This window comes from Podarcis bocagei (genome assembly GCF_964188305.1).
Source record: "Podarcis bocagei genome assembly, chromosome: 17".
NCBI classification, from domain to species: domain Eukaryota; kingdom Metazoa; phylum Chordata; class Lepidosauria; order Squamata; family Lacertidae; genus Podarcis; species Podarcis bocagei.
In genome coordinates this window covers 675809-702658 of record NC_138143.1, presented here as the reverse complement: position 1 = coordinate 702658, position 26850 = coordinate 675809, and the positions used below count along the sequence as shown (strand labels likewise).

General features: G+C 48.3%; 1 protein-coding gene and 1 long non-coding RNA gene across 15 annotated transcripts in view; one reads left to right on the top strand and one right to left on the bottom strand.

The window, feature by feature from the left end:
• Positions 1 to 26850, top strand: part of LOC308577293 (methyl-CpG-binding domain protein 1-like) — a 178683-nt gene that overhangs the window by 48446 nt on the left and 103387 nt on the right. For 8 of the 14 annotated variants that reach the window (XR_014003572.1, XR_014003573.1, XM_081177353.1 and 5 more), the window contains 8 exons: positions 7304 to 7344; positions 9558 to 9701; positions 9869 to 10003; positions 15594 to 15644; positions 16089 to 16157; positions 16610 to 16687; positions 17823 to 17888; positions 26465 to 26521. Coding sequence is in view for 12 of the 14 variants with exons in the window: in XM_081177353.1 (XP_081033479.1) it covers positions 7304 to 7344; positions 9558 to 9701; positions 9869 to 10003; positions 15594 to 15644; positions 16089 to 16157; positions 16610 to 16687; positions 17823 to 17888; positions 26465 to 26521 (641 nt within the window). In the remaining 2 variants the exon portion in view is untranslated. The remainder of the gene's footprint in view (positions 1 to 7303; positions 7345 to 9557; positions 9702 to 9868; positions 10004 to 15593; positions 15645 to 16088; positions 16158 to 16609; positions 16688 to 17822; positions 17889 to 26464; positions 26522 to 26850) is intronic. The other 6 variants (XM_081177359.1, XM_081177358.1, XM_081177357.1 and 3 more) reach the window with 6 other exon arrangements.
• Positions 1 to 26850, bottom strand: part of LOC308577359 — a 207657-nt gene that overhangs the window by 98925 nt on the left and 81882 nt on the right. The gene's annotated exons all lie outside the window — the stretch shown is intronic.

Genomic DNA, 26850 nt, shown 5'->3' with positions numbered 1-26850 from the left:
AAACTCGTCTTTGAGCAGAGGTTCGTCTAAGGCGTAGCCCGGCACCCAGCTGTTCGCACTGGCCGGGGTGCCCTCCTTGGCGAGAAAGTATTCTACCCCCTCTTCCCCCCATCTGGAGTCCAAAATCTCCGTGACTTCGTTGATGCGCTCCTTCTGTGCCACTCCCGCGTGCCCTGTTCTGTCTCTGGCCGGACTCGGCGCCGTTCCGGGTTCCTGGAACCTGTGCGGTGCCTTGTAGGGAGTGAGCACCGATCTGTGGAATACCGGATGCATCCTGGAACCCTCCGGAAGTGCCAGTCTGAAAGCTACCGGGTTGACCTGCTCTTCGACTTGGTAGGGCCCCAGTTGCTTATGCCCTAGTTTCTTCTTGGCCAACGACCTGGCCGGCACTGCGTGGGCTGCTAACCAAACCCAGTCTCCCACGTGGAGCTCTTCTCCAACCCTTCTGTGCTTGTCTGCTTGTACCTTGTATGCGTGCTTGGCCAGCTCCAGGTGGCGCCTCAGCTGATCGTGGACTTCCTGCAGCTCCGACGCGAACGCATCTGCTGTCTGCGGCTCCCCCTCCCCCATTCTTTCCAGTCCCGGGAAGGTTCTGGGGTGCCTCCCGTTGTTGGCGAAGAACGGCGTGACCCCCGTGGACACGTGCTTCGTGTTGTTGTAGGCGAACTCGGCAAGCGGCAGGTAATCCACCCACGTCGCAGGCTGTTGATTTGCATAACATCTCAGGTACTGCTGCATGATGGCATTGACCCGCTCCGCTTGCCCGTTGGTCTGCGGGTGTCTCGCCGACGCCAGGTTGATCTTGACGTTCAGGAAGCCCATCAGCTTCTGCCAGAAATTCGAGATGAACTGCCGCCCCCGGTCGGACAGAATAGACCGTGGCAGACCGTGAACCTTGAACACGTGGTCTATGAACAGTTTGGCGGTTTGCTCCGCCGTGGCCACCTTAGCACACGGAATGAAATGGGCCATCTTGGAAAACAGGTCCACCACCACCAGCACTGCCGTCTTGCCCCTTGAGCTGGGCAGATCCGTGACAAAGTCCAGGGCCACCCTTTCCCAAGGTTCGACCGGAGTTTGCAGCGGTTCCAACAGTCCGGCCGGCGGTTTGTGCACTGGTTTGGCCCTCTGGCAGGTGTCACACCTCGCCACGTAGTCTGCGACCTCCCCTCTCATTCCAGGCCACCAGAAATCCCTGGCTACTAATTCCACCGTCTTCTCCTTGCCAAAGTGCCCGGCCGTGGGCGCGTCGTGCAGCTGCTGCAGCACCTTGGCTCGAAGTTCGTCTCCCGGCACGTAGATGGCCCCTTTACGGATGAGCAATCCATCTCTTAGCTGGAAACCGTCGGCCGCTGCCTTGCCCCTTTGCACCTCTGCCATCTTTGCTCGTGCGAAGGAGTCCCCCTGCAACGCTCGTCGCACCGCCTCTAGGTCCACGGTCGCCGCGGCGCACGCCCACACTGTCGGTGCGAAGATGTGCATGGCGGCCGCTGGTGTTGCGTCCTCCAGATACTGTGGCTTACGGGAGAGAGCGTCTGCCATGATGTTGGTGTCCCCCGGGACATACTCTATTCGGAAGTTGAAGTTCGCAAAGAACTCAGCCCAACGTATCTTCCTCTGATTCAGGAACTGTGCCGTGCGCCAGTGCTCTAGATTCTTGTGGTCCGTGCAAACCTGCACCGTGTGCTTGGCGCCGATCAGAAAGTGCCTCCACGCCTTGAACGCTGCGTGAATGGCCAGCAACTCCCTGTCCCATATGGTGTAGTTCTGCTCGGACTTGCTGAGCTTCCTGGAGTAAAACGCTCCCGGTCGCCACACCCCCTGCGGGTCTTTCTGCAACAGGACCGCCCCCACGGCTCTGTCCGAAGCGTCTGTCTCCACCCTCATCGGCTTGCTGGGGTTGACATGAAGCAGCTGCTCTTCCGACGCGAAGAGACGTTTGAGTGCCTGAAAGGACTGCTCCGCCTGCTCTGTCCAAATGAACTTCTTTTTCTTGGAGCTAAGCGTGTCAGTGATGGCCGCCGTCTGCATCGCGAAGCCCTTGATAAACTTGCGATAGAAGTTCGCAAAGCCGACAAACCGTTGGACCTCCTTCCGGTTGCGCGGGCTCTTCCAATCCAACACCGCTCGAACCTTGGCGCTGTCCATGGCGAGCCCCTTGTCAGACAGCTTGTAGCCCAGAAAATCCACCTCCGTCACGTCAAATTGGCACTTCTCCAGCTTGGCGTAGAGCCTATGTTGCTTTAGCCTGCTCAGCACTTCCTTGACGTGTTTGTCATGCTCCTGCTGCGACTCCGAAAAGATCAGGATGTCATCTAAGAAACAGACGCACGTCTTGTAGAGAAGTCCCGCCAACACGTGATGCATAAATGCTTGAAAAACGTGGGAGCCATTTTGCAATCCAAAAGGCATAACTCTATATTCGTAGGTCCCCAGTGGCGTGAACATGGCTGTCTTCCACTCATCACCCTCCCGCATGCGAATGAGGTTGTACGCCCCCCGCAGGTCCAACTTGGTGAACACTCTGCCCTTCCGTACCTTTGCGAGGAGGTCGTCAATTCGGGGCATGGGGAAGTCCGATGGCCTAGTCACACTGTTCAAAATCCTGTAATCCACTACGAGTCTCTTTTGGGGCGTGTCCCGCTTCTTAACAAAGAATACGGGACTGCCCCCCACTGCCTTGGACTCCCGGATGAAGCCGCGCTGCAAATTATGATCAATGAACTCTTTGAGTTCTTGCAGTTCGTCCTCTGACATGGAATACAGTCTCCCTTTAGGCAGCGCCGCCCCCGGCAGCAGGTCAATTTTGCAGTCATATGGTCTGTGAGGGGGTAGCCTGTCTGCCTCCTTCTCGCAGAAAACTTCCAAAAATTCAGCGTACTTGTGGGGAATCGCTTGCAGCGTGCCTAGCAGCAGCTGTGACTCCTCTTCCTCTCCTTCCTGCCTGGGCACGATGCAGTGTTCAGCACAAAAGGAAGAGCCGAAGGTCAGCTGCCTCTGGTACCAAGCCATCGTTGGGCTGTGCTTGTCCAGCCAACTCATGCCCAATACAACGGGCGTGTCAGATAGTTGAGTGACGTTGAAGCTGATGATTTCTCTGTGATTCCCAAGTCGCATCACCATTGGTGGTGTCTGCTTCACCACTTGCCCCCCGAGCAGCTCCCTGCCATCCACCGTGACAACCTGCAGGGGCAGTGTGGCCGGCAGCAACTGCACAGCGTGCCTGTCGACAAAGTCCTGCCCTATAAAGTCTGCATTGCTGCCTGAGTCAATGGTGATTGGCACGTCTATGGTGATTCCATTGGGCAGCTGGAGAGATGCTGTGAGCCTCACTACTGGTTTGGGCGGGAGGGGGTTCACGGGCTGTAAAATCTCTGGGGACTGCGTCAGTAACACGTCTGGCTGGGCCCCAGTGCCTCTTCCTCCAGCCAGACTGCGTCGTTTCCCTGCTGTGGTCCTCCTTGCTGCGTTGCTGCAGTCACCATTGCTGAGGCTGCAGTGAGCTTGTGGGGCCTCTGGGGACACTCTTTTGCCATATGCCCTGGTTCCTCACAGACGTAACACTTCCTGTTCCCTCTAGGAGGCTTCGCTTTCACTGCTGCCGGTGCTAGGGCTCTGGTTGCTGACTGAGCCCTTGCACCTCCAACCTCCATAGGTTCGGCTCCTCCTCCTGGCGGAGGCGTGGATTGCGCCCGCGCTGCTTCTCTGGGAAGGAAGGAGGGGCCCCCGGCTGGTTCGCGCCCTCCACGCCCTTCGTCCTTGCTCCACGGACGTCCTTCCAGCCTCACCCCCACTGCCAGTGCCCTCTGAACGACCTCCTGGGTGGTTCGGGGTCTCTCCCCCCTCGCGATCTCATCTTTAATCGAGTTGTGCAGCCCCTCCCAAAAGAGGTCTCTTACAGGAGCCGAATCTCTGTCCCATTCCAGGGCACTGACCAAGGCGAAAAAGCGGGCATGATACTGCCTGACACTGGCCCTCCCTTGTCTCAGCCCATGCACCTCCTTCCGTGCAAGATCCACGTCAATACTTGATAAAAAGCACCCATCCATCGCTTTAATAAAGGCATCCGCATTCTGGAGCGCCGGATCCTTATCTCTCCATAAATTGCGTAGCCATGCTTTCGCATCCCCATGCAGATGGGACATGATGAACCCCACTCTCTCTTGTTCATCTCTAAAGTCTTTATGCAGCAGTTGCAGTGCGCACAGTACGTCGGCTCTAAAGTTGGGGTACTGTTGCAGGTTCCCATCGAAGTGAGAGACCAGCCCGCCTGTCCGTCTCGCCAACCCAATTCCCTCCTGCCGGGGTGTCTGCTTTGTCAGCACGTCTAACCTGACCTGGAGATCCCTGCAGGCGGCAGCTGCCTCCTCCTCTCTCTTCCTGGATGCGAGAACCTCGGCGTTCAGTTGTGCCACTGCTTTTCTGAGGTCCTCTATCTGCTGCTCAGCCGTCATGTCGTCTGCCGTTCGTGAGCTCGCTAGTAGGCACCTGTTTCTCTCCCCTCCTCGAGGCTGTAGATGCCCACAATGGAGAGACGGAGCTTACTGTCAGAGCTGCTTGAAGATCCTAGCTCACAGAGGATCACGCTAGCCAGCGATCATTAAGTAAAAGTCTTTATTGAATTACAGTTTCCATTCTCACGCTGCTGCGCGCAAACTCTACGTCTAGTAGCTAGATCGGCGAAGCTCCGTCTGAGTCTCCGCCCCGTGAGACCAACTTAATATCCTAGCCTTGCTCCACCTTTTCCGCCTGACTGTCCTCCTCTGGGTCCCTCTACCCCCCGGGGCCTCCTCCTTCCGGGATTCTTCTGACGCTGACCCGGACCCTCCTGCCTCCTTGCGCCGGGCTTTAGGACCTGGTTCCCTTTCGGGGCTGCTTACTGCGCCGCCTTCCTCTGCATTTGAACTTGGCGCGCGCGCCCAACCTTCCACCTTCCTCTTAACCGTTTCTTCGCTCCCCGATGGAGGTGTGGCCACTCCTGACTCATGCCCTCCCTCCTGTGGTGAGCTGCCAACGCTTCCCCCCTGGCTCCCTTCCTCTTCCCTGCTTCCTGGCGGTGACGCTGGTCCCGATTTCCAGCTGCTCCCCCCTGAGTCCCTTCTGGCTCTATCTTCCTGGGGTGCCCCCCTTGCCCTGGCCACTGGTGCTCCTTTCTGTGAATCCTCTGATTCACTGGAAAGACTAGGAGATCTCGGGTCGTCGTCATCACTCATCTTTTCTTCTGCCTCCTCCCCTTCGCTCTCTGTTTCCTCCCTTGCCCGTGCCTCTGCTCCTAAACCCCTGACAATGGGCTTTCCCACTTCCTCAGCTAAGCTCTGTTGCCACTTGGCTTCTGCTCTGCTTGTTTAAACAAAGCCACTGATTTCTTGGAGTTTTGCGCAGTTGATCATTAGCTACTGCCCAAACATTTTCATGTCATACTTCTTTAATAATGAAAGTCGATTCTCTTGACATTGCATTGTGTGAAGCAGTGTTGCAAATGTCGATTGATGCAAGTCCCCAACCCCTTTTTTGCTGCTTTCCAAAAGCATGGTTGGAGCAGTATACTGAAAGCAGTCTGACTTTGATAAGCCTTTGAATGAATTAAGAGCTAAGCAGAGAATTCTTGCTTTTTATTTTATTATGTCCTGCTTTTCAGTCATGATTGGATCCCAGTGTGGCTCACAGGAAAACAATCTGCATTAAGTACAATATATTGGGGAATTGAAAAAAATGTACATTTATGAATTTTGAGTCTGCTTTGCTCTGTGCACTGATGGTTCTTAATGACTGGGGTAGGCAAGGGCTGCATTTAGGTTCTGTCGTATTTTAGCAGAGGATCCATTTACTTTCTCACATAGTAATTAATGACTGGTAGCCAGCCATTCAGTTCTATGGCAGGGTAGGGAGCCTTAGCCCCCCCCCCATCTTCCATCATCCCTAGTCAGCATGGCCAGTGATCAGGAATGATGGGAGTCCAGTGCCCTCTGCCCCAAAATCTGCTCTGGAGGCTGTTGCACAATGGGAAGTCCTTATGCTAACAGGATGACGTTGTTGGAGTCAAACCACGTACTCCACCTTTGACCCTGTGACACAGGGATGGTCCCCACCCAGGGTCTTTGCAGTGTAAGCTCTTGTTCTGCTGTACCCAAAGTGCCACAGTAATTGGTATTTTGCTAGTAATTACATGAACACCAGTAGACAGGGCAAGTTATCCCCCACCCCCAAGTAGTAGAGCACTTCCCTGGATAGGAGTTTTTAAAGGGTAGGTGCTGTAGCCAAAAAGATCCTGCTCTGCATTGATGCAGATCTCACTTCAGTTAAATAAGGTACACTGAGCAGACTTTCACCCCACTCCATCTGCTGGATTACAAATCCTTGGGAAATCTGCACAGCGGAAGATGCCTGTTAATACTAAAGGTTTATTTCTTGTTTTCTATGTATCTTTCAAACTACACCTTCCTCTTCCTCATCTATCCCAGGGATGCGGAACCTGCAAGCTGTCCAGATGTTGGACAGTAACTCCCATCATCCCTGACCATTCACCCTGCTGGCTGGGGCTGATGAGGTTTGGAGTCCAGCAACAACTGGGAGGTCACAGGTTTGCCTTCCCTGTGTGAGCCCTTCCCTGTGCTCCCTTTCATAGAGGAGGGTTGGTTTCATGCTTCAGAAACATGGCTGGGAGACCTTTTCCTTGCCTTCATTTACTTCATTCCTCAGCTGCTTCATCTAACAAGCAGTGATGTGGAGTGGAATGTTTTTCTGTTTTCCTGTGGAAAATTTCCATTTCATATGATCATTAATAAAAATTAATGGATGCAAATTCCAAATGCCATATTAAGCAGGCTTGGCTATTTCAAAATTTTATTTACTAAATGCAAGCAAAATTGACATGCTAAATTGGATAACTCTCTAGGGCAGGTGAAGGAAACTTTTGACCCCACCCCACCCCGGTGTTGCTGAACTACATTTCACATTATCCAAGGCCATTGTCCATGCTTTCCAGGGTTATGGGAGTTATAGTTCAGCTGCACCTGCAGGGCCACAGGCGCTCAATATCTTCTCTAGGGCATCAGAAAATTTTATCCAGATTAGCCATGTAAATGCGATTCAGTCTTTTCCCCACCCCCCATCACCGTTCAGAAGAATGGTAAGATGCCAGGTGTGGGACTATTGGATTGGTGCTCACTTCATACTCCTGGTAGCTTATCGGTTAACGTTAAATTATTTTCCTTGTGACTGACTTCCTTAGCACTGGGTGTTTGAGCCAATGTTGCTCTTTCTTGCACAGGTTTTAATCTTTTCTTCCTGTTCCTCTTTTCAGCTCAGAGAAGAGATTTCAATCGGGAGCAGAGATATTACAAGGTAAGATCTAGAGCTTACCAACATTTTTTGTTTACTTAGAAATATGAGTTGAAGTAGGGGGCGATGGGATCTGTGTGTGTAAACCCTGCTTTATATTATCAGGTTCTACACTTTGTGACAATCTCTCTGCCCCGCTGCCAAACACCTGCTGTCTACCTGCTGCAGGTGGGGGTGTCAGTGAGTGAAACTCCCATTGTTCTGGGGGCATTTTGCGACTGGGGATTTTATTAGCGCAAGCAGTTTTTGAGCTCTGGTTGCAGTACTGCGCCTAAGATTTCAGATTAAAACTGCAGAGTGGAAGGAAAGGAAGAACTTTTCTGCCTCCCCACTTCCCGCTACTCTCTAAGGACCCTGGAGAAGACACCCTCTTAAGAATATTAGGGGGGTGGGCAGGGGAAGGACTAGACCATGTGAAAAAAATGAACATAATATTTTAGCTGCAGTTCATTTATTTCCAGCTTTGTATTCTTGTTATAAAAAAGCATGCCTAGACATTCCATTGTTGCACCCATAACCTCGGTTTAAGGTACCCTTTGGCTCCTCGCTTTCCTATCTCCGTTTCTAACCTGTGTGTGTGTGTGTTTAAAAGTGTCCCTGGCTGCAGCTGGCCTGCAGTGACTTGCACATGCCTAACCCTTTAGCGCTTTAAAATCCTCCTGTGCCTGTGCAGCAGGGATTTAAGAGATACAGTGGCGTAGCGTGGGTTGTCAGCACCCGGGGCAAGGCAAGTAATTTGCGCCCCCTAACCCATGGATTTTAGCACTCGTGTGCGAGCGAGCGCCCCCAGATGTTGCGCCCGGCCCCCCTGCACCCCCCCACGCTACGCCACTGGGGCTGGGGGCGAGCGAAGGAGCCAAGGACCCCCCCCAAAGGCTCAGCAGGAATTTATTAAATTTATTATTTGCGGAGCCCCTGCGGGCCGAGGCAGCCGAAGCCCCCTCCCCTCGGGCGCCTCCCCGCCCCCTCCTCTCCTTGGGCTGTAGGTAGAGCTCCAGATCCAGGCTTGGCGAGCGCCTCTCCTCCTCCTGGCCAGGTCCGGGGGCTTCCAGCCGTGCTCCGTCCTCGCCCCCCCCCTTGCGCTGAGAGCCGGAGCCAGCGGCGCCCCCTTCTGCCGGGAGACCCTCATCCGCCCGTTGGCTTCCTCTTGGAGGGTTTTGGGGAGCGCAGGGCACGGCGAGGACCCTCGGAGCTCTCCTCCCTCCCAGTCGGCAGAAGCAGCCGTCGCCTGTGGCTGGGCCGAGGGGATGGCGGCGGCGGCGGGGTGCGGAGGCTGCCCGTGCCCGGCCAGGCGTCGGTGGCGGCGCCGGCGCTGCTGCAGCGGCTGCTCCTCCTGCGAGCAGTGAGTGGAGCGCAGCCGCAGCGGCGGCGGGGGGCGCGCGCGCGCTAGGGCGCAAGGCTGGTGGTGGCGGCGGGGAGCCCGGCGGAGGAAGGAACTTGTCCCTTCCCTCTGGACTCGCCCCCCCCCCCAAATGTTGCGCCCGGTGCGGCCGGCACCCCTGGCACCCCCCACGCTACGCCACTGAAGAGATAAGGGTATATTTATGTTTTATTCTCTTAAAAACACGTTCTGCCTTCAGTTGACAGAGGGACAGGTGGCTTTAAAATGTCACCCTCCCAGCCGGTTGATTGATGGGATATTCGTTTTGGAAAAGGCTTGAAAACTCAAGTCACCCATTCAGAGAATAACCAAGACTTGGCCATGCCCTGGGATGGGTGAAAGCATTAGGGTTGTTAGCAGAGGTAAGGGACGTGTCTCCAGTTCTCAGATAGCAGTGGAGGACTTGAAGCTGCGTATTCGCTTGGATGATATGCCACTGGGAGCCCCATAAATGACTGGGATAGATGTGTGATAAGCAGAGTTCAGTGACAAAGCTTTGTATGGCAGAAGGTCCCATGTTCAATCCCTGGCATCTTGAGTCAGAGGATTTTGCATAAAAGGTCTCAGAAAAAAAACCATGGTCTGAGACCTTTTGAGAGCTGCTGCTTGAGTAGATGGCACTGGGCTATGCAAACCTTGACTTACTACAGTATAAGGTAATTTCATCTATGGCCTGGTGAGTTTGTGTTAGAGGTTGGAGATGGTGTCCTTTTCTTGTGCTCTCCTTTGAGTCAGCCAAGATGGCCAACAGGCTCACGGTGCAGCTTGGAGGTTCTGGGTTCATGGTGTTGCCTTCCCTGAATCCCTCCTCACCCCCTACCCTCTGCCCTTGCAGCAAATTGGTTGTGGTGTGTGCCAAGCCTGCCAGATGTCTCAGGACTGCGGCATCTGCAGTGTGTGTGTCCTGCGAGCCAAAAGCCCCAAGCTCCGCATTGGCATCAAATGTCTGCTGCGCCGATGCTTGAAGATTGTCAAAAAGGTACCACTGGCTGCTCCTTGCTTATTCCTCCCTTGTGTCCCTTTCCAGAAATTCTGCTGTTCCTTTTTCTTGGCCTCCCTGCCCCAAATGAACTTGGCAGCCATTTCAAGCCTTAACAGTTCTTTTGCCTCTCTTTCCTTTCTCCCCGCACTCCTTTCTCATTGCAGGGCCTTGAATGTGGTATGTGTCAGGCTTGCAAGATAACTGAAGACTGTGGGAGCTGCCACATCTGCTTGCGGAGGCAGAAACCAGGCATGAAGCGGCAATGGAAATGTCTCAAGCGCCGCTGCCTTAAACGCAAGGTGTGTATGCTTGGCCTGACTAGGTTCTGCATCCCATGAGAGTCTGTTGTACTTCCATCAGGGCACTGAGCAAAACAGGATGGGTGGGAAAGGAAGGAGAAGGGAGCAAAACAGGATAGGTGTGAAAGGTGTCAGGAGTTCATCCTACACTCGAGTAGGACCCTGGCAGAGACACATGCCCGACTGGCATGTTCTCTCCCTCCTGCTGGATCGTTCTGGAGCTTCATAAGCTTTCTTCAGCCTGAACATCACAGTGACTGATGCCAACCGACACTGGCACACTTAGGGATCCACAGAGTTTGTGCAACTTGAGTGTGACAGACCTCAGCAACTCAGCATTTTGGCTAATCTACTTTATTTACATATACAGTGGTGCCTCGCAATATGAAATTAATTTGTTCCGCGAGTTTTTTCGTCTAGCGAATTTTTCGTCTTGCGAAGCACGGTGTCGGAAAAGTTTTGGAAAAGCTTCAAAAATCACCAAAAACCTCAAAAAAGGCTACCACACCGCGTTCTATGAGTTGCTCCTCGAAGTCAAGTCGCAACTGTATTAACGGTGTTAAGAAAAAGGAAACAAACTTGCAAGACGTTTTCGTCTTGCGAAGCAAGCCCATAGGGAAATTCGTCCTGCGAAGCAGCTCAAAAACCGCAAAACCCTTTCGTCTAGCAAGTTTTTCGTCTTGCGAGGCACCACTGTAAACACACACGGAGCACTGCAACATGGCTCCCTCTCCCTTTTGCATCAGACAGCAAAGAGAAAAAGAACAAAGGGCAATAGTCCCACTTCACGGAACACAGTAACACAAACATCCTGTCTCTGTCACTTCCCACTCTGTGGAGTCGAAACATATACCGTCACGCGAAAGACAACAATCCTATGACTGCAATCATGGAGCAGGAATTCTAACAAAAGGAAGGAGATGGGGGCATTGGGGCGGTGGACAAAACTGTGGTTATGACGTGGTTTTATCTTAGGCAACATGCTTCTGCTGTTGCACTGGACCACGGCAAGTTGGGTTGACTTCTATACTGTTTTCAGAACATTTCATTGGTTTTATAGGAGTGCCTTTTGTGCTTTGTTTAGAGTGCTTGCCAAGTCCTAAAAACATGCATTTTGTCAATCCAATTAAATTCTCTTGGATTCTCTTTCTTTTTAGTTGTACGTTCATAAAGGCAACAGTTATGTTTCACACAATGTAGCTTGCATTCCAGTTGTGTGGTGCTTATTGAATTTATCAGGTTCCCAACTTTGAAATTAAAGTAGATGAATATTCTTTGTGGAGTAATACCATTGCCTGAGAGCTTCTGTCTTCATGACGATTATATTTTTGGGAAAAGGAAAGTGCTTTTCATTGAGCCATCCAGTGAAGTTAGTCTGCTGCTCTTGATAGGGTTACACTTCCTCTGAAGAAGTGGGTACATAGCTTGGGGGTATTCCTGGATCCTTTGCTGTTGCTCAAGGCTCAGGTGGCCTCCGTGCCCCTGAGTGCCTCCCATCAGCTTCAGCTGGCGGCTCAGCTATGCCCCTATCTGGACAGGGATAGCCTAACTACTGTTGCCTATGCTCTGGTAACTTCAAGGTTAGATTACTGCAATGCGTTATATGTAGGGCAGCCTCTGAAGGCAGTTCGGAAACTTCAGCTAGTGCAGAATTCAGTGGCCAGGTTGCTCACCAGAGCAAGATGGTTTGAGCATTTCATACTGATCCTGGTCCAACTTTATTGGGTACCAATTAGTTTCCAGGCCCAATTCTAGGTTTTTACCCATAAATGGCTCAAGACCGCAATACCTCAAAGACCACCTCTTTCCATGTGAACCTACCTGGACCCTGAGATCATCTCCTGAGGGCCACCTTCATGTGCCTCCTCCTTGAGAGGTCTGGAGGGTGGCAGCACGAGAACGGGCCTTCTCTGCAGTGGCCCCCCATCTCTGGAATGCTCTCCCCAGGGAAGTTCGCCCTGCACTTTCGTTATACACCTTTAGGCTCCAGGCAAAAACGTTCCTTTTTAACCAGGCCTTTGGTTGATTTAATTGACATCCTATGCTCTTTTAAAATGTGCGGTTTTTTGGGGGGCGGGGGGTATTGGGTTGTTTTTATTTTGATTATATAGTTTGTGGTTTTATATTTTGATTTTCTTCTGTGAACCACCCTGAGACCTCGGGGTATATGGTGGTATATAAATTCAAATAAAATAATAATAGTAATAATAGTTGCTGATATAACCCGTCCAACTTTAAAAAGCTGCTCACAAAGGCATCTAAAAGTAAAGTGGTGACAAATTCTACAGGTAGGGTAAGGATATATATTTGTTATACTAAGAGACCTCTTGAATTCATTGGATGGCTTTGAGGTGTTGGGGCATTTAATGAATAAATATTCACTCCTTATCCCCTTCTGTGGGAGTTTACAGTATGAAGCTTACATAGATGTTGCCTCAAATAACTTACAACAACAGCAACTATGAAATGCTGGCTCACTGATCTCCCTCTTTTATTTACGGATGCTTTTATCTTCTCCAGTACTATTTGTTGTTGTTGTTTAATCGTTTAGTCATGTCCGACTCTTCGTGACCCCATGGACCAGAACACGCCAGGCACTCCTGTCTTCCACTGCCTCCCGCAGTTTAGTCAAACTCATGTTGGTAGCTTTGAGAACACTATCCAACCATCTCGTCCTCTGTCGTCCCCTTCTCCTTGTGCCCTCCAACTTTCCCAATATCAGGGTCTTTTCCAGGGAGTCTTCTCTTCTCATGAGGTGGCCAGAGTATTGGGGTACTGCTGAAATGAAGTGGCCAGCATTCTGTATGCTACTTGGATAAGGAAGGATCAAAGACTTAAATTGGTTGCTTTCACTTTCTACCTTCTGATATTCTTTTCCGCTTGTCTGTGGAGTGAGTTCCTCAGAAATACTGGCTTGCGTTTTGAGACTTGCTGTTGCCCTGGGCAAACTGACAATGTAGCCTAATAAATTTTAAACAGTTTCCTGCAGCTGCATATTGCTGGGAAAAATCAAAGTCACAGGCAAGCTTTCTTTTGGGGAAATCTTGGGTACTGCTACTCCCCACCCCCTTGAGGAATCCTTGATAGACTATGAAGGAACCCATATGGTATAGTAACTTTTTTTACTCCATGCTTCGCTTTACTTCCAAGAATACTCAACTTCTGGATCATTTAGGATGATTTGGGATCTCCCCTTGAAATATTATTGCATATGTTGAAATTCCTGACATAACCATCAATTTGATGTGATCTGTAATAATAATAGGGGTTGCTCGTGCGTAAGTTGCCGCCACTCCTGGCTAGGTTGCCTGATTAAACCTTTTCTGTCTGGACAGCCCTTCAGTTCGTGGCTGTTTCAGTCGCTAGCAGAATCCGTCAGTGGGCGTTTCTTAAACCTTTTCCAGCATAAAAGCTGTTTGACGCCAAGTCTCCTCCTACTCTCCCTGCGCGGAAGTCTTCTGCGCAGGGAGGGTGTGGGTAGCGGAGGACCCGTGCTCTCCCCGCTGGTCTCCAGTGAGGAGTCCTGGAGCCCCCTCACCGATTCCCCCATCTGCCCCCCTTTATCCCTGGTGTTACGCTGATTTCCTTCCCCCGCTGATGCGCTGCCTCTCTCCCTGCTGGGCCCTTCTCCAGCATCACTTGGGAGCCTTGCCTCCGCCTCTGGCTCCGATGTCAGTTCCCTGACATGATCCGTACTTGGTCTCTCTGCTCTAAAGAGCAACATTAAAAAGGTAAAGGGACCCCTGACAATTAAGTCCAGTCGCGAACAACTCTGGGGTTGCGGCGCTCATCTCGCTTTAAAGGCCGAGGGAGCCGGCATTTGTCTGCTTCCGCAGACAGTTTTTCCGGGTCATGTGGCCAGCATGACTAAGCCGCTTCTGGCGAAACCAGAGCAGCGCACAGAAACGCCGTTTACCTTCCCGCGGGCAGCCTAAATATGTAGCACATGTAGACGTACCTCTTAATACTTACAGGAATGAGCCTAACCTCCTTCCTCTCCCCATCCCAAACTCACACGTTCTCCACTGTCCTCCATTGGCAAGGCCATGAGGAGACCAAAACATTCAGATTTATTAATCACAGATTAGTAGGTTGTCAAAACTTTTAATTATACCTTAATCTTAACTATGAATAGAGGAAACAATCCAATTTCATAAACTATAGTTTGTTTGTTTTTTTATAAGATATTTATTAAGATTTTCAAAGTATTACAAAATAAAAAAGAAAAAAAGACAAAATAAAAAATAGTTAAAATCAACTCCATCTTTCCATTACTTATTTTTCATTAGCTTATTTCCCGGACCTCCTCACGCCTCCCTTTTTTGTATTCCAATTCGGTTTGTTGGTTCAGCAAATCCCTACCCTCTTTGTTTATCCTAGTCTTTAATTTTAAAATATTATGACATTAAATTTTTACCTAAATAATCCATTTTTTCATATTCCCTTATAATATTACAGCTGAAAACTGCTTAATTTCTATCCAACATCATTCTAACATTCATCAATTTTACAATATTTCTGTAGATAGTCTTTAAATTTCTTCCAATCTTCTTCCACCGACTCTTCTCCCTGGTCTCGGATTCTGCCAGTCATTTCTGCCAGTTCCATATAGTCCATCACATAAACTATAGTTTGAAGTAGGCTTGTTTCTATTCACCGTAAAGGTAAAGGGACCCCTGACCATTAGGTCCAGTCGCGGATGACTCTGGGGTTGCAGCGCTCATCTTGCTTTACTGGCCGAGGGAGCCAGCGTACAGCTTCCGGGTCATATGGGCAGCATGACTAAGCCGCTTCTGGCAAACCAGAGCAGCACATGGAAACGCCATTTACCTTTCTGCCGGAGCGGTACCTATTTATCTACTTGCACTGCGTGCTTTCGAACTGCTAGGTTGGCAGGAGCAGGGACCAAGCAACGGGAGTTCACCCCATTGAGGGGATTTGAACCGCCGATCTTCCAATCAGCAAGCCCTAGACTCTCAAACACAGAACCTAAAACGTCTTGAGGTGGTTCTGCTACAGCCCAGTGGCATGGTTATCACAGAATTCAGTTCCTTGACAATCCTTCCTCTTTCTTTCTTTCTTTCTTTCTTTCTTTCTTTCTTTCTTTCTTTCTTTCTTTCTTTCTTTCTTTCTTTGCAGTTTCTTTCTTTCTTTTTGCAGTTGAAAATGCAAGGGCACTGCTTGCTGAAATCTCAGAAGCCAGAGAGGTTTTCAGGAGGAGGGGTAGAGGGTCATTGGCCTGTATAGCTCTTTGCTCTCAAACATGATTACGAAATACTTAAAATTAGATAAAACAAGGGATGATGGAAATGTGAATAAGGTGTACTGTTTATACATGTTGCTGGATTCTGCTTTCCTTGATGAGAATGGTCACTTTTCATGGTCAGTGCAGAATTAACCACACCTGGAGACTGCTCTCCCATCTTCTGGGTTATCCTTCTTCTAGAAAAGGCTTTAGCTTGCTCTGTGAATATTCTGCTTGCCCTTCCTGTCACACACACTCTTGGGTTGTGTGTTTTGAGATTTGTATTGATCCTGAATGAGGTGGTGACCTGTAGCTCTGGCACTAACCATCTCTTGATCCTTTCAGAAAAAAATTCCACCCAAGAAAGATGGCTACAGCACGAAGAAGCTTACAGTAGTAAGTACCTGCTGTGTTGCCTTCTCTGGGTTTGACATCTCTTAGTTGATTCCATTCCTGTGGATGTTGTGCTCCTTTATTCCATTTATATTGCTTCATAGATTTACATGTAGCCTCTTGGTTTCTGGAAAAGCGCCTCTCTTGCCATTGGTATGTTTCCCCCTCTTGTTCAGTCATCAGTCATGGTGAGGGCCTGCAGCTTGTCAGGCTAATGTTGGGAGCAGCAGCATGCTGATCTCATGTTCCTCTTTTGATGATGGCTGTACTAGCTGGTGTGTTGCAATATGTAGCCATCAGTTGCGATATGGAGACCTTGGGTATGACTTTCTCTGGGTCTGTATTTGTTCTTGGGGAGATGTCTTGGCGTCTCGTTTCCTCCTCATCCCTTGGCAAGTCTGTGCTGTGCCTGATGGCCTCTTCTGTCTCTTTCCTGCTTGACACCAGGAAGTCCTCTCCATGGAGGAGACCTTTACACCAGCACGGCGCCGGCAGAAGAAGCCAGCACCTGTGACAGTGAGTGGTACTGAATCTGCATGCAGCTCATGCAGGAGGCAAGAATGTGTGACTGCACACAGTCCATCTGATATTGGACTCAAGTTCTCCCCCCACCTCAAATCCACATATCATGAGCCTGGGAGTGGTGTGTGTCGTAGTGGGTGTCAGAATGCCCAATTTATCAGACAGATAATGGAGAGTTTGATTTATGAACTGGGTAGACCTGGATTTAAATGTCTGCTTGGCCAGTAAGTTTGGTTTTTTGGTCAGACACATTCTCTTTGTCATCTTGGAGGGTTGTTAGGATAACCTAGGATAGCCCTCTCATTTCCTTGGATGATGGAACACAATGCTGTGTTTTTCATCAATAATCTCTTAGGATTATATGCCTGGTGTCAGAAGTCCCTTAGCTTTGTGTATGCCTTTATCTGTTCCTGTATTTCCTGCTTCTTTCCCCCTCTGCTTGCCAGGATGGGCCAGCTCCCAAGGTCCAGCGGGCCCCAAGGGGACACCACAAGAGGCTGCCAGCTGCACCACCAGCATCTGCAGTGAGTGGGGGTCAAGACATAATGGAGTGTAATTTTTCAGTCCTGGCTGAGCTGATATGATTGGAAGGCCTGCAGAATGTTGGCATGCGCTTGCCTGGTCTCCCATTCCCTGCTCATTTGGGATATTAATAATAGGGGGAGAAACGACAAACCTACTGCTAGCTGGTCACTGCCATCACATTATTCATTGAGAGACTGAAATGCAGTTTACAGTAAAGCAGGTTTGGCTACGCTGTCCATAATCTGCAAGTGTGGTGTGCTGTGGCTTCCTCCAACTGGATCTTCATGGAAGAATGAAAGCAAATGTGGCCAATCATCTTTTGGCGGAGTGTGCTGCAGGTTGAGCTCTAAAGATCATGGTGATATGCTAGTGCCTGCTGCATTAAACATGTGCCTCTTCTGATTCTGGTTAGTTATATTCCTAGAGTGCTGAGCTGGAGACTAGGCCCTGGCACAAGCACTGAAGGGGCAGGCAGGAGTGAGCATAAAATTGTTGGAAGGGACCCTAAGAGCCATCTAGTCCATTCCCCTGCAATGCAGGAATTTCAAGTAGATCATACCCGACAGATGGCCATCCAGCCTCTGCTTTAAAAACCTCGAAGAAGGAACGTCTCCCACTTCTCGTGAGAGTCTATTCCACTATTCTTCAGCTCTGACTGTTGGAAAGTTCTTCCTGATGTTTAGTCGGAATCTCCAAGTTATAGCAACCAAGTACACTAAGAATCTGTGCATTGTTAGCATACTTGGTTGCTTTAACTGGGAATAGGAGGAACTGAGGAACTTATGGATTAGAATAGTCCTAGAAGCAGGAAGATGGAGTCAAAAAGCCGAGGGAAAATAGGCACAATTTTAAGCTCAAGACGCAGTCCAGAAACACCTGGATCTTCCTTGTATCTTGCCTGCATTAGGCCTTCATTTGAGGCTCTTGGTTTTTCGTGCCCCAAGACTGATATGAGATGCAACATACATCTCTTGAGTTTCCCTTTCTGCAGCACAATCTTCCTCCTTTGAAAGAGGTGTCCTGTTGTCTCTTCTTTCTCCTGGACTGAGCTTTTGGCTGGGTCTGCCTCTGATGACTCTGAATATGTGGGGATATCTTCACTCTTTCTCCTTTCTTCCTTTCTTTGGCTGCCAGGATGGGCTCCTTCCCAAGGCCCAGCTTGCTGCAAGCTGCCATCGTCGAAAGCGCTCTGCTACCACAGTAAGTGGCTTGATGCTGGATCCTACAAAGATGTTTTTGTTGCAGCACAAGTTTTTGTGGGTCATGTGGGTATTCTGTGGGAGCAAAAGATGGAGTAGCTCCCATGTGAAGAAAGGTTGCAGCGTTTGGGCCTTTTTAGTTTAGAGAAAAGGTGAGTAATGGGTAACGTGACAGAAGTTTATAAAATTAAACGTGGCATGGAAAAAGTGGATAGAGAAAGCTTTTTCTCACTCTCAGGGACATCCAGTGAAGCCGAATGTTGGAAGATTCAGGACAGAGTAAAAGAAAGTACTTATGCACACAGTACATAGTCAAACTGGAATTCACTTCCACAGGAATCACTGGTGGCCACCAACGTACAGTGGTGCCTTGCAAGACGAAATTAATCCGTTCCGCGAGTCTCTTCGTCTTGCGGTTTTTTCGTCTTGCGAAGCACGGCTATTAGCGGCTATTAACGGCTTAGCGGCTATTAACGGCTTAGTGGCTTTAAGAAAAAGGAAACAAACTCGCAAGAACTCGCAAGACGTTTCGTCTTGCAAAGCAAGCCCATAGGGAAATTCGTCTTGTGGAACGACTCAAAAAATGGAAAACTCTTTCGTCTAGCGAGTTTTTCGTCTTGCGAGGCATTCGTCTTGTGGGGCACCACTGTAGATGGCTTTGAAAGAGGATTAGACAAGTTCAGGGAGGAGGAGGAGAGGGCCAAGATGGCTGTAGTCTCCTTCCACAGTCAGAGGCAGTAACACTCTGAAGACCAGTTGCTGGGAATCTTAGGAAGGGAGAAGGTCACTACGTCCTGCTTCCAGGTTTTCCCCAGGCATCTGGCTGGCCACTGGGAGAAGAGGATGCTGGACTAAATGGGCTGTGGGTCTGATCCAGCAGGCTCCTCTTACGTCCATAAGACATGTTTCACCACCATATGTCAATAAAAGTAAAATACTTGGGTCGAGGTGCAGTTAATAGGCATATTGTGTTTCTTCTCTGATGCTGTCTCTGCCAAGGGGTGCATAACGTGTCTGCATTGACTTATAGACATGAGCACACTGGATTTTGGCTGTAGACATATATGTGTGTTAACAGCAATACCCATGCTGAGTACCGTATTTTTCGCTCTATAACACGCACCCGACCATAACACGCACGTATTTTTAGAGGAAAATCCGTAGGCATGCCACCCGTAGGCATTCCCTCCATAACACACACAGACATTTCCCCTTACTTTCTAGGAGGAAAAAAGTGAGTGTTATGGTGCAAAAAATATGGTACTTCCCATATGAGCATATTCTGATAATCCTCACACTTATGCCATCCCTACTGTCCTAATTTTAAACTTTACTTGGGTATTTGAATCCAGGCTTTGACCAGCTTGTTAGCTATTTGGCTGATCTTTCTGCTGAGAGTGTGGGGAAATGCTCTTTGCCAATGAGCTTGGGATGAATTCCACTACAAATGACTTCCAGTTGCAGAAATTTAGGGAGTTTGTGTGTCAGATTGACCTTAAAGTTTTGCAGAGCATGCAGACTGAGTTGTTTGGTTTGGATGGCTTTTATCCTGCATCCTTCTGATATTGGTCCCACAAACCTTTCATGTGGTTGCCTCTTGGGAATGGGCACAACTGTGATTGAATCTCTTTGCAAATGATCTGAATCTGACAAAGTTAGGAGACTTCCGGGTTGGTGCCTCCGGCAATGGCGGAATTCCTCTGATCGGGAGGAATTTGCCCTGTGGGAATTTGGGTCTGTACCGCCACGGCGAAGGCGGAGACCCGTAAAAATCACAGGCGGGAGAAGCCTGTGAACGTGGATTCGGCGGGCACCTTTTGCGCCTCCCCTACTCGCAGGGAAACCCGGTTTCGGGGATCTGGAGCGACGTGGGGTGAGCGGTGTGGTGCTTCGAATCGTCTGCTTCTTCCACGGAGCGAAGCTGCATAGCTGTTGCCAGAGAGCACTGACCGTTTCCTGTGGACAATTTGACTCTAAAGTAATTACCCGTGAGTAGAGCTGAAGTGGGGGAATTGGATTTTTAAACGTTTAATTTGGCATCGAAACGGGGAGGTTCAATACAGGAAGTCCGCCTCCCCTTTTGTAAATAAACTAAAGCAATGAGCATGCAAGCCGAAGTCTTGGAAAGCCTTTTGTAAAAAGACTAAATCTCCATCGTCAAAGAACTAACCCCCCCCCCTTTGGAGACAGGAGAAGGGGGGGAGTGGTGGACTGAATATGCCTCTAGGAGAGAGTCAAGAGAGTTAAAATACCGCCGCTCAGACCCTGGAAACGGGCTGCTAGCAGGATCGATGTCTTTTGGAATGTTCATTGACAGCGTTTAGAACGTTCATTGACAGGTAGCTAAACAAGAGAATACATTGTTTCTACTGTCTCCGGCTGTTGTTTTTTTTTTTAAAAAAAGGAGCAAAAGTAACTGAAAACTGAAACTAACTTTGGATTATTGGAACATTGTTTAAAAGAGGACTGTACTGACTAATACAAATAGAAACTGTTCCCCCCTAGTGGAAGCTTTTGAAATTGGTTGCTCTACAGGAGCTGGGCTAGGGGAATTTCCAGCTGCAAGGTTAAAAATTGTGAGACTCTGGGATTGACCTTGAATCTCTTAAGTGTTATGGCAAATGGAAAGGAAAAAACAGACAGAATGTCAACAGATGAGGCCTTAGCGGTCGTATTAGTGAAAATAAATGATTCGCTGGAACAGCTTCACAAGAAAACAGACGCGATAAATGTGAAAGTGGATGCTGCAAATATTAAAATAGACTTAATTGTAGAAAGTTTAAATAATAAAGGGTTTTCTTGTGTGTGTGTGTGTTTCTTGTGGCTGATTAGCTGTTTTCCCTGTGTAAAGGTCAGAGGGGGCAGGGTTTCTGTTGAGGCAGGGGATTAGCTGTGGGAGGAGCTTATCAGAGTTTGTAGGGCAGCAGTTGTGGGAGGAGCTTATCAGAGTTTGTAGGGCAGCGGCGCACGCCTAGCGGCGCGCGCAGTTATATCCATCTTTTAGATTTAGGGGAGCTAGTCTCAAACGTTTGTTAGGGGAGACCTAGGTTTTTTTTTTGTGTGGGCGAAGTTATTTGTCCTGTCTTCAAGCTTTTTATGATGGAGGACCTCTGTAGCCACCCCCAACAACACGATCTCAAGATGGAAGGGGAGGGAACAGCTGCAGTCGCCTGCGATTCCTGCGCAATGTTTGCCATCTTGCCAAAGGTTGCAGGCAGCTTCACCTGCAGCAATTGCATGTTGATTGCCCTTTTAAAAGACAAAGTCCAGCAACTGGAGGAACGTGTAGCTACGCTCCAAAGAATTAGAGAGCTGGAGCTCTTCTTGGAAGCAACAGAGCACACCGTCCCCACCAAGGAGGAGACAGGGGACTCCCCTGAGAAGGAGGCTAGTTCATCAACACAGGAGCCAGATATATGGAGAAACGTGACTCAAAGAAGTAGGAGGCCCAGGGTTCACTCTGATTGTTTAGAAATACACAATCGCTTTGAGGTCCTCTCCCCTAGCATGGAAGACGAAGAGCAGACTCCATTTGAGGATCTCTCCCTCATTACAGTCGATCAGGTATATGAAGACGAGCAGCAAAGTCAGTCCTCAGGGAATGTGCAGGCGACCTTGGAACGGACAGCTCACGGAAGAACCCCGACCAAACCCAAGAGGAGGCGTGTAGTGGTGATAGGGGATTCCCTACTGAGGGGAACAGAAGCAGTGATCTGTGGGCCTGACAAGATGTCTCGGGAAGTGTGCTGTCTCCCCGGGGCTAAGATCCAAGATGTAACTGAACGACTGCAAGGAATCATAAAACCCACTGACAAATACCCCTTCCTCTTGGTTCATGTGGGAACCAATGACACTGCAAGCAATAGCCTCCAGAAGATCAAAAGAGACTACGAGGCTCTCGGCAGGAAATTGAAGCAACTAAATGCACAAATTGTCATCTCGTCTGTCCTCCCAGTTGAACGACGTGGCCCAGGGAGAGAGGGGAAAATAGTGGAAGTGAACAGCTGGCTTCGCAAATGGTGTAAACAGGAACGGTTTGGATTCTTAGATCACGGACTGCAGTTTCTTGAAGATGGACTTCTGGCAAGTGATGGGCTGCACCTCACAACGGTTGGGAGGAATGTTTTTGCCAAAAATCTCAGAAACCTCATCAGGAGGGCTTTAAACTGACTAATGTGGGGGAGGGAGACAGTGCTCCTGAAGGTAGGAGTCTATCAATTAATGAAGATGATCATCCAAATGTCATAGACCAAATGGAGCAAACAGCACGCGGACCTAGTGGTGGGAGGAATAAATCCTTAAATAAGAGACACGGGGGAATGATTAATGGACTTCAATGTCTGTACACTAATGCGCAAAGCATGGGAAATAAACAAGATGAGCTTGAGCTCTTGGTACAGCAAACTAAATATGACATAATAGGCATCACTGAAACCTGGTGGGATAAGTCCCACGATTGGAATGTAATAATGGGGGGATACAATCTATTTCAGAGAAACAGACCAGACAAGAAAGGAGGAGGAGTGGCGTTATATGTCAGGGATGTGTATACCTGTGAAGAGATCCAAGATTTAGAACCTCAAAGCCAATGTGAGAGCATTTGGGTCAAAATTAAGGGAGAGAAGAATAACAGAGACCTCACTGTGGGAGTTTACTATAGATCCCCAAGCCAAACGGAGGACATAGATGATGCCTTCCTGGAACAGATGGCAAAGCATGCAAAAGGAAGGGAGATAGTAGTAATGGGGGACTTCAATTACCCGGATATTTGTTGGACGTCAAACTCAGCCAAGAGCATAAGGTCAAACAGATTCCTCACTGGCCTTGCAGACAACTTCATTGTCCAGAAAGTGGGAGAAGCAACAAGAGGAACAGCCGTTTTAGATCTGGTCCTAACCAATGTTGATGACCTGGTTAGTGGGGTAGAAGTGGAAGGATCATTAGGCGCGAGTGATCATGCTCTTCTGAAGTTTACTATACAGCGGAAAGGAGCAGCCAAGCATACTAGGACTCAATTTCTTGACTTTAAGAAAGCCGACTTCATAAAACTTAGGGAAGTGCTGGGTGAGATCCCATGGACAGCAATACTAAAAGGAAAGGGAGTTCATGATGGCTGGGAGTTTGTTAAGAGGGAGATAGTAAAAGCACAACGTCAGGCAATACCAATGAGACGGAAACATGGAAGGTGCCTAAAGAAGCCAGGGTGGCTATCTAAAGAACTTTTAACTGAATTAAGATTAAAAAAGGATGTGTACAAAAAATGGAAAAGGGGGGAAACCACCAAAGAGGAATTCAAACAAATAGCCAGCACGTGTAGACACAAAGTCAGAAAAGCTAAAGCACAGAATGAACTCAGGCTTGCTAGAGAGGTTAAAAGCAACAAAAAAGGCTTTTATGGGTATGTTCGTAGCAAAAGGAAGAACAAAGAAACAGTGGGGTCACTCAGAGGAGAAGATGGTGAAATGCAAACAGGGGACACAGAAAGGGCTGAACTCCTCAATGCCTTCTTTGCCTCAGTCTTCTCCGATAAAGAAAACAATGCCCGACCTGAAGAATTTGGAGCAAATGATTCAGCAAAGGAAACACAGCCCAGAATAACTAAGGAGACAGTACAAGAATATTTGGCTAGTTTAGATGTATTCAAGTCTCCAGGGCCAGATGAACTGCATCCAAGAGTATTAAAAGAACTGGCAGATGTGATCTCAGAACCACTGGCAGTCATCTTCGAGAAATCCTGGAGAACAGGCGAAGTCCCGGCAGACTGGAGGAGGGCAAATGTTGTCCCTATTTTCAAAAAGGGGAAAAGAGAGGACCCAAATAATTACCGCCCAGTCAGTCTGACATCAATAGCAGGGAAGATTCTGGAGCAGATCATTAAGCAAACAGTCTGTGAGCACCTAGAAAGGAATGCTGTGATCACCAATAGTCAGCATGGATTTCTGAAAAATAAGTCATGTCAGACTAACCTGATCTCATTTTTTGACAGAATTACAAGCCTGGTAGATGAAGGGAACTCAGTGGATATAGCCTACCTTGATTTCAGTAAGGCATTTGACAAGGTGCCCCATGATATTCTTGTAAAGAAGCTGGTAAAATGCGGTCTTGACTATGCTACCACTCAGTGGATTTGTAACTGGCTGACTGACCGAACCCAAAGGGTGCTCATCAATGGTTCCTCTTCATCCTGGAGAAGAGTGACTAGTGGGGTGCCACAGGGTTCTGTCTTGGGCCCGGTCTTATTTAACATCTTTATCAACGACTTGGATGATGGACTCAAGGGCATCCTGATCAAATTTGCAGATGACACCAAACTGGGAGGGGTGGCTAACACCCCAGAGGACAGGATCACACTTCAAAACGACCTTGACAGATTAGAGAACTGGGCAAAAACAAACAAAATGAATTTTAACAGGGAGAAATGTAAAGTATTGCACTTGGGCAAAAAAAATGAGAGGCACAAATACAAGATGGGTGACACCTGGCTTGAGAGCAGTACATGTGAAAAGGATCTAGGAATCTTGGTTGACCACAAACTTGACATGAGCCAACAGTGTGACGCGGCAGCTAAAAAAGCCAATGCAATTCTGGGCTGCATCAATAGGAGTATAGCATCTAGATCAAGGGAAGTAATAGTGCCACTGTATTCTGCTCTGGTCAGACCACACCTGGAGTACTGTGTCCAGTTCTGGGCACCACAATTCAAGAAGGACACTGACAAACTGGAACGTGTCCAGAGGAGGGCAACCAAAATGGTCAAAGGCCTGGAAACGATGCCTTATGAGGAACGGCTAAGGGAGCTGGGCATGTTTAGCCTGGAGAAGAGGAGGTTAAGGGGTGATATGATAGCCATGTTCAAATATATAAAAGGATGTCACATAGAGGAGGGAGAAAGGTTGTTTTCTGCTGCTCCAGAGAAGCGGACACGGAGCAATGGATCCAAACTACAAGAAAGAAGATTCCACCTAAACATTAGGAAGAACTTCCTGACAGTAAGAGCTGTTCGACAGTGGAATTTGCTGCCAAGGAGTGTGGTGGAGTCTCCTACTTTGGAGGTCTTTAAGCAGAGGCTTGACAACCATATGTCAGGAGTGCTCTGATGGTGTTTCCTGCTTGGCAGGGGGTTGGACTCGATGGCCCTTGTGGTCTCTTCCAACTCTATGATTCTATGATTCTATGATTCTAATCTGGGACAAAAGGTGAATACCAATACAGAAACCATCCAGAAACTGATACAGGAATCTACTCTGATACGGCAAACTGCGGATGAAGTCAAGGAGAAAACCCTTGCTGCTGAATGTAAAGCAATACAACTGGAGAGAGAGAGAGTCCCATCCATACAAGGACAACTTGATGAACATAAGCTGACATTTGTTATGATTGAACTTAAAGAGAAACAGATGAATCTGAGGATCAGAGCCCTACCTGAGGAAAAGGAAAGCTTGACAGAGTTTCAGGAGGAGACAGGACTAACATCGGTTGAGAAAGAGAGGTATTTGGGGGTTAGTATGACCGCCAGAAATGTGAATTTATTCAAGGATAACTGTGAAGGACGTTGGATTGAAGAGAAGGGGGATTTGGAAATATGAACAAATCTGAAGTTGTTATTGTTGGGCCGAGTTGCTGTGGTGGGCATGAGGGTTGCTGTGTTGTCGGAGATGTTGCTTTGTTTCAAACATTGCAAGCTTTGGATGGGATGGATTGTTTCAGGAGGTGGCAGAGGGACGTCTCTAGGTTTGGCAGGGCAGGAAGCCTCGAGTAAAATTTAAGATATTGACGGATGCCAAAGAAGGAGGTGGACTTGCCCTGCCAGACCCCTAAACTTTGTTGTGAACCATCTGCTTTTTGCTGGCTGAGAGAATGGCTGCTTCTTGAAAGCACTGAAGTGTTGGATAATGGCAGATGAAGTTAATGGACTATATGGAATTGGTGGAAATGACTGGCAAGATCCGAGACCAGGGAGAAGAGTCGGGGGAAGAAGAAAGACTGGAAAAAGTTTAAAGACTATTTATAGAAATATTGTAAAATTAATGAATGTTAGAAGAATGTTGGAATGAAGTTATATGGCTTTAGTTGAAATGCTATAAGGAATTAAGTATAAATAGATTAATAGAAAATTAAAGGAAAAAATAAGGCAAGAATGTGTTAAGATAATTATAGGATAGAAAACAGAGGAAGATGGAAAGGAATTGCTGAAACAATTAATAGAAGTGGAATACAAAAGGGAGGTGTGAGGAGGTCGTTGGAAATAAGCGAATGAAAGATAAGATATTGAAAATGTTTGAGGTGTTTTTAAATTGTTTTTGTTTGTTTTTGTTTTGTTTTGTATGTAGTGCTTTTGTATTGTATTTGTATTGTTCTTTTTTTCTTTTTTGTTTGTAGTGTTGTGTTGAAACTGTTCGAAAAGTAATAAATATCATTTTTTTAAAAAAATATGAATTTGACCAAGTTAGGGAAGCCAGTTCAATCATGCCTCTCCTGTATTTCTCTCAGCTCTTCTCTACTAATTTCATGGGAATTTCCAAATGCAGAACATTTCTGTTTACTCACCGCACCACCTCTTTGTCTCCCTTTTTCTAGAAATGGAAACCTACCATGGAACGGGATCCTGGAGGCATCCCTACAGTAAGACAAAAGGTAAGTAGGCAACAGGGAGCTATGTCTTACACAGTATAACGGCATTAACAGTCAGCAGTATCACCTTGGAAAGTATCTTACACAAGTCTAGAGCAACCTGCATACATTATTCTGTTTGAATACTGTGTCCAGTTCTGGGCACCACAATTTAAGAAGGATGTTGGCAAGCTTGAACGTGTGCAGAGGAGGGCAACCAGGATGATCAAGGGTCTGGAAACCGAGCCTTATGAGGAGCGGTTGAAGGAGCTAGGTCTGTTTAGCCTGGAAAAGAGGAGACTGAGAGGAGATATGACAGCCATCTTCAAATATCTGAAGGGCTGTCATGGAAG